Consider the following 7,325-nt stretch of genomic DNA (forward strand, 5'->3'; position numbering starts at 1 on the left):
GCACATGAATCTGGGGGACACAGACCTTCAGTCCACAGCAAATGACAGTTGACTCAGCCTCTTCTTCATCAACAGCAACATAAGAAAGCAACAGTTAGGAAAGATCCATGGGTAGCCCCAGCCACAGGTATTGCTGGGGATGTGAGAGTACATGAGGACCAAGTGCCCAGCTCGCTCTTCACTCATTTGTGTTCACAGTTTTCAGGTGACCTTAAGCCTAGGCATGAGTGGGCGTGCAGCGAGACCTGCTCCCCCATTTGCTGGCCCACCAGACAGGCTGTGGCTCTGACTTCTTATGGCAATATGTGTGACACCACCAGAACATGATTTGCTCAGTCTCTTTTGAACTTCCTGTGAAGCAGCATTTAATGGTAGCATCCGTAAAGTGTGATCACATTTGATCGGTTTTCTTTGAGTTGCCTGTGAGGAACGGTGGTGAAGGCATTCCCACTGGGAGCCGGAAGCCCACGCTAGGGTGGGTTGGTAGCAGCTCGTCCCAGGAGAGCAGAGCTCACACAGGCTCGCTGGCTTGGCTCTTCTGGGCTGAGACCATAGCACTCAGCACTGCATTAGCACAGGCTGAATGATTGCATTTTACTTTTTTATGTCATCTCAGCTTCTGACACTGATGTTGTGTTTGCCAGGGTCACTGTCCACAGCACCCCCGTTAGATGCTCACGTGGGCCAGCACCACAAAGCCTGTTGAGCACACGGCGTGCGTCAGCCTTGCCCACAGCCACCAGCCGGCGCTTCTCTGGTCTTCCACCAATGACCCCCAAAACTATGCCCCGGGCTGTGGCCTCGCCCCTGTGTGTGCCAAATCGGAGACTTCACTCTGAGCCCCGCAAGAACTCTTCAATGAGGTAAGAGATGAAGGTGGTAAGAAGTTGGTCTTAAATTCCTAGGCTTAGGGTCCCAGGCATTGACATGCTGGTTTTTTTTGTTTTTTGTTTTTGCCTTGCTCCAGGTTTTAGTGATGTAAATAATATTTGGAAGGTTTTTTTTTTGTTTTTGTTTTTTTTTTTTTTTTTAATTGCAAAGAGAAAATGCAATAGACGTGAGCATACAGAGAGGAAATTAAAGGTATTACACGGAAATACTGCCTGTGTTTCTCTGATAATCAATTTTAAAATCTAATGGTTTTCTAAAATTTACAAGTTATTGGCCGGTGTGGTGGCTCATGCCTGTAATCCCAGCACTTTGGGAACTGAGCTCAGGCATGCAGTTACCTGAGCTCAGGAGTTTGAGATCAGCCTAGGCAACATGGCAAAATCCCGTCTTTACAAAAAAATACAAAAATTAGCCAGGTGTGGTGGTGTGCACCTGTAGTCCCAACTATTTGGAGGACTGAGGTGGGAGGATCACATGAGTCCAGGAGGTTGAGGCTGCGGTGAGCCAAGGTGGTTCCATTGCACTCCAGCCTGGTGGCAGAGCGAGACCCCATCTCTAAAAAAGTAAAATTAAATTTACAAGTTATCTGAATTGACCCAGGGACACACAAAGTAAGCCATAGTTGGAGCTCAGAAATGATCAGGATTGGAGAAGTCACACCTGAGTCATGCATAACATTTGAAACACATCATGCTAATGTGTAAAGTTAACTATCTCAGCCTACACATAAATAAAGAAGGAAGGTTTCTCAGTTCATTTTAATAGCCAAACATAATAGGAAATAATACCTACAAGAGGAAACCGTAGAGTGATTTCACTTACAAATATAGATTTATTTTTATGAAGCTTTTATTTCTAAGAAAAATGTGTTGTTAAAAACACAAATAAATTGTTATCTGTCTGGAAGAAAATTAAATCTGATCTTAGATCATGGACAAAAAAATTTCAGATAAGAGACTTAAATATAACAAAAGAAGAAACAAGTTAAACACCGGGAGACTGTGTGAACACGCTTAGTGCAGGAGACCTAGGTCACTGCTAAAACCCAGGGAGTGAAGGGCCGCCTGCCACCATCAAGAGTGTTGACATTTAAATCTCCTGTTTTTGGACCGGGCGCAGTGGCTCAAGCCTGTAATCCCGGCACTTTGGGAGGCTGAGGCGGGTGGATCACGAGGTCAAGAGATCGAGACCATCCTGGTCAACATGGTGAAACCCCGTCTCTACTAAAAATACAAAAAATTAGCTGGGCATGGTGGCGTGTGCCTGTAATCCCAGCTACTCAGGAGGCTGAGGCAGGAGAATTGCCTGAACCCAGGAGGCGGAGGTTGCGGTGAGCCGAGATCGCGTCATTGCACTCCAGCCTGGGTAACAAGAGTGAAACTCCGTCTCTAAAAAAAAAAAAACTCCTGTTTTTATATATGGCTAAAATGATCGTAAATGAAGTCAACAGACAAATGGTTGACTATGAAACAACATAAGAGGCGAAGGATATGAATAAGCCCAAATGGTCAACAAGCCCTGGGGAGAGACCAGATTCACTAGTGTCAGGGAAATGCAGTTTATAGTAGCCATGCAAGGTCTTCATAGATGTATCCACGTTCACACCCCCTGGGGAGGAGGCGGGAAGGGGGGATGTGAACACTGCTAGTAGAAATGTGCATTGTGGCTGGGCACGGTGGCTCACGCCTGTAATCCCGGCACTTTGGGAGACCGAGGTGGGTGGATTACCTGAGGTCAGGAGTTTGAGACCAGCCTGGCCAACATGGTGAAACCCCATCTCTACTAAAAAATTAGCCGGGCGCGGTGGTGTGCACCTATAGTCCCAGCTACTTGGGAGGCTGAGGCAGGAGAATCGCTTGAGCCTGGGAGATGGAGGTTGCAGTGAGCTGAGATCATGCCACTGCACTCCAGCCTGGCCAACAGAACAAGACTGCCGGAAGGAAGTGAGGGAAGGAGGGAGGGAGGGAAGGAGGGACGGAGGATTGTGAGCATGTGTTGTAGAAAAGCTATTTGTTAGCTAGGCGCAGTGGCTCATGCCTGTAATCCCAACTACTCGGGAGGCTGAGGTACAAGAATCACTTGAACCTGGGAGGTGGCGGTGGCAGTGAGCCAAGATCACACTACTGCTCTCTAGCCTGGGCAACAGAGCAAGACTGCATCTCAAAAAAATTCATTGATATGTGATTTTTTTTTTTTTTTGCTTTACTTGTTCAGAGAAACTGCTCTAGTAACTACAGAAATGATCCCTGACAGTATGGTCTTAACCTGTCAACATTTAATTACACGTGCCTCTGACCTGCCACAGGTGTGATACTGCAGTTCATGTGCAGAGATGTTCATGGTCAGAAAGACTGGAAGCAGATGACCAGGTAGCCATTGGGGCACGCAGGAGCTTGCACTAGCTGATGCGGAGGCATTTCCAGGAGGAATCCTTGAGAAAGGAGTGTCAGAAGCACAGTCCCACTTTGCAAACAAAACTGTGGCTGAGAAAAAAGCTCTGTGTCTGTTAAAAGTATACATAGAGGCCTGTAATGCCAGCACTTTGGGAGGCCAAGGCAGGCAGATCACCTGAGGTCAGGAGTTTAAGACCAGCCCGGTCAGCATGGTGAAACCCTGTCTCTACTAAAAATACAAAAATTAGCTGGGTATGGTGGTGTGCGCTTGTAATCCCAGCAACTTGGGAGGCTGAGGCAGGAGAATTGCTTGACCCTGGGAGGCAGAGTTTGGGATGAGCCAAGATTGTGCCACTGTACTCCAGCCCAGGCGACAGAGACCCTGTCTCAAAACAACAACAACAACAACAAACCAGCCAGGCGCAGTGGCTAATGCCTGTAATCCTAGCACTTTGGGAGGCTGAGGCGGGTGGATCACAAGGTCAGGGGTTCAAGACCAGCCTAGCCAACATAGTGAAACCCCGTCTCTACCAAAAATCCAAAACTTAGCTGGGCATGGTGGTGCATGCCTATAGTCCCAGCTACTCAGGAGGCTAAGGCAGGAGAATCGCTTGAACCTGGGAGGCAGAGGTTGTGGTGAGCCAAGATTGCGCACTGCTGCACTCCAGACAGGCAACAGAGCGTGACTCCATCTCAAAAAGAACAAAAAACAAACCCATATAGAATATCCATGTATATATATACAAATTACATGCTTGTGTATATCTTACATGTCTATATGTTTGTATATCTCCCAACAGTAGGTGTTGACCATGTGTGTACCTGTGTAGTTGACCCTGTGCGTATCTGAGTAGTTCTGTGAGAATGCAGAAGACTGTGGAAGAAAATGCTGGAACGGGGCGCGTGCTGTTGCAGAGGGAGAGGGTAGGGCATGGAATGCTGAGGAGAAAGTGAGGAACAAGGCCACACTAATAGCACAGATTTGATGTGTAACTAGTTGGGAATATGTGTTTAACGATCTTGTATGTTTGTAAGTGTAAATGTAGAAACAAACTTCTGCTTATTTTTGGAAACTTATGAAACCTTTAAACTATTAAAAAGAAGGTCTCTGTGCCAGTTGATGGACCTGCTGCTTTGCTGGATTTCTGGAAGGAATTCAGTTTTCCGTGGCAGGTACTCAAGAACCTGTGGGCAGCAGGCCACCCAAGCGGTGCTCACGTGGGTTCCTGCGGGAGACACCATTGGAGGGCTGGCGTGGGCAGCCTGCACCCGGGGGCTCAGCCCTGCTTAGGGCACTGGGGCAGCAGGGGAGGGGGCATCTGGGGCAGGAGGAGCCAGCTGCATACCCACCTAGGTCTAGGAGGAGCCCTCTGGCTGCCTGCAAAGAGGAGCCGGCCGCGGCTCGAGGAAGGGTCCCCTTTAGGAGGTGACTGATGAGCGCATTTCCTTGTGTTTAGTAACTGGAAAGAAAATGGGTAACACAAGCCCCTGGTGATGCGGGGCAGGTGACATTTGTGAGCTGAGAGGAGCTGGAGAGATCACTAAGCCCCTTTCCATACACAGGAAACCCAGGGTCTGGAGGGTGAAGGCCCGAGAGCCGGGACACACTCCACCCTGGGACACTTTTCCTCCCGAGTGACCTGCTTTCCAGATCAGCCGAGTGAACGAGCAGTTTAGAGAAATGTCCTCATATGATTTTTTTTTCCTCCCATAGAACTGAACCCACAAGGGAGAGCAACGGAAAGGCAGATTCCAGGCCGGTGGGCATGTCTCCTGATGGGGATTCTCCTCCCTCCCGTGTGCCTCAGGCACTTCACTTTTCTCCGGAGGAAAGCGATTCTACTGTTTCCAAAAGCACCAGCACAGAAGCGGTTCAGGAGGAAGCCAGGCCCGGTGGAGACGCAGCCCCTACTGAGGTGGGCAGAGCGGGCGCAACTGAGTTCTGTCGGCTGAGATTCCTAGAGGCTGCTCAGGAAGCCCCTGGCACCCAGGGCTGTGGCTGGCGGAGTTCCCTGCCATGCTTCACCCTGAGGCCGGTGCCTCCGTGCCAACCAGCCCAAGGGGAGGCAGTCAGGACTTCAGGCCTCCAGGAGAGAAAAAAGTGACACCTTTGCCCTGTATTTGACTGAGGCGAGGGTCAGGAATCAAAGCTGAGAAAGTGGGAAGCAGGCTGGCTTCGGTGGGCGGGTATGGATGGGGAGGTGGGCGGCAGTCAGGGAGGCACGGCCCACCCTGTACCGAGCCTCCCCCCACCGAGGCCCAGCCCTTACTCCCTGGCTTTCCAAACCGCCAGCCCACGTGGGACGTGAGCAAAGCACACATTTTCCCAAGTGGTTGCCAGAAACATGCTTGACTCTGCTCTTAACCTTGGTTTTGCACCCAGGCTCTTCTTGTAGATATCAAACTGGACCCACTCATGGTCACCACAGATGCTGCAGGCCAGCCCCGCGTTGACCTGTCTCTCATCGACTTCTGCAATACCCCAGAAGCAAACGTGCCTATGAAATCTGAAAGCAGGCCTCTGATCGACCTCATGATAAACACCCCAGACATGAATAAAAATGTGGCGAAACCTTCACTGGTGGTGGGACAGGTGAGAAGTGGCAGGTGGTTCACGTTAACTCAGCCCTGAGTTTGTCCTCCTAAGGCATCGTGGGACCCTCGAGAGTGGCTGTTGAATCCTCTCGGCTACACAGCTCAGGGCAGGACAGACCTTCAGCAGCCTGAACTTCTCAAAGATCAGCTGCTTCTGAGGTGCCCTGCCAGGAACTCGCCAGCTCTTGTTGAGCAGGGACCACCTGTCCCACCCATAGATCCCAGGGCCGGATGTGGGACAGAGGAGTGTGCGTGGTGGGGGCCTGGGTTCCTCCTCATGTGTCCTGTCTCCTTCCAGTTTCTCAGACGTGGCCCAGAGTGCACCCAGAGTACTTTTCAGTGCACCTGAGCCAGGGTGACTGAGCTGTTGTGCTGGCTCAGGCAGCCAGTCCTCTGTGCGAGGAGGGGGAGGAAGGGAAGCCCCGGCCCCGTCTGCGCTCACCTCCTCCACTCTGCTCTCTTCCAGCTCATAGACCTGAGCTCCCCTCTGATCCAGCTGAGCCCCGAGGCTGACAAGGAGAACGTGGATTCCCCACTCCTCAAGTTTTAAGCAGAACCACATCCTTTGCCTTGAAAGAATAGCCCTAAAGAGGTTTCCAACCCTCGGGAAGAAGTTTTAGGCTGGGTGTGGCAGTTTACACTTGTAATCCTAGAACTTTGGGAGGCCAAGGTGGGCAGATGACTTGAGCCCAGGAGTTTGAGGCCAGCCTGGGCAATATAGTGAGACCCCTGTCTCTACAAAAAATATAAAAATTAGCCGGGCGTGGTAGCACATGCCTGTAGTCCCAGATACCCAGATACTCATGTGGTAGCACATGCCTGTAGTCCCAGGCAGAAGTGGGAGGGTCACCTGAGCCCAAGGAGGTTGAGGCTGCAGTGAGCTGTGATTGTGTCACTGCACTACAGCCTGGGCAACAATGTGAGACCCTATCTCGGAAAAAAAAAAAATAGAGAGAAACATGTTTTAGTAGACATTTTATTTGCAGAAGAAAAATAAGCCTAAAGGTATTCCCTGTGCTGGAGAGGGTGGGCTGAGGGACTGGGGTCAGCGCTGACCACCCAAGGCCTCTGCTGCCCACAGCTGTCCTCTCTGCCACTGTCGGCTGGAATGTGAAGCTTAAGTCACTCTAAATTAGGGATTTTCTTTTACATGTTTTGTGTGTAAAATACCAAGTGGCTATTTTTAAAGTTGTTTGTATAAAAAGTTAAATATTCTAGATTTACGTTAAATTTTAAAATAAATGGACTTACTAAAGCATATCTTGATTTTTAAGCATATCTTGATTTTTAAGCGTATCTTGATTTTTAAGCATATCTTCATTTTTAAGCGTATCTTGATTTTCACACATGCATGGCTGTTTCTGTCACCCTAAGCAGTAAAACTACGATCTAGATTCAAATGCTTTCATAAAAGTGATTTTCACAAATTAGTAAAAATTGGTGTCA

At 49.4% G+C, this 7,325-nt stretch overlaps 1 protein-coding gene across 1 annotated transcript in view; it reads left to right on the forward strand.

Moving 5' to 3' along the window:
• GTSE1 (G2 and S-phase expressed 1) overlaps positions 1-7,131 on the forward strand; it is a 32,623-nt gene extending 25,492 nt beyond the window's left edge. Inside the window, exons 9-12 of the mRNA XM_010343313.3 lie at positions 645-863; positions 4,999-5,200; positions 5,668-5,877; positions 6,346-7,131. Coding sequence (XP_010341615.3) covers positions 645-863; positions 4,999-5,200; positions 5,668-5,877; positions 6,346-6,429 — 715 coding nt within the window. The 3' untranslated portion in view covers positions 6,430-7,131. The remainder of the gene's footprint in view (positions 1-644; positions 864-4,998; positions 5,201-5,667; positions 5,878-6,345) is intronic.
• Positions 7,132-7,325: the final 194 nt, after the last annotated feature.

Source organism: Saimiri boliviensis, chromosome 21, assembly GCF_048565385.1.
Source record: "Saimiri boliviensis isolate mSaiBol1 chromosome 21, mSaiBol1.pri, whole genome shotgun sequence".
Classification (NCBI taxonomy): domain Eukaryota; kingdom Metazoa; phylum Chordata; class Mammalia; order Primates; family Cebidae; genus Saimiri; species Saimiri boliviensis.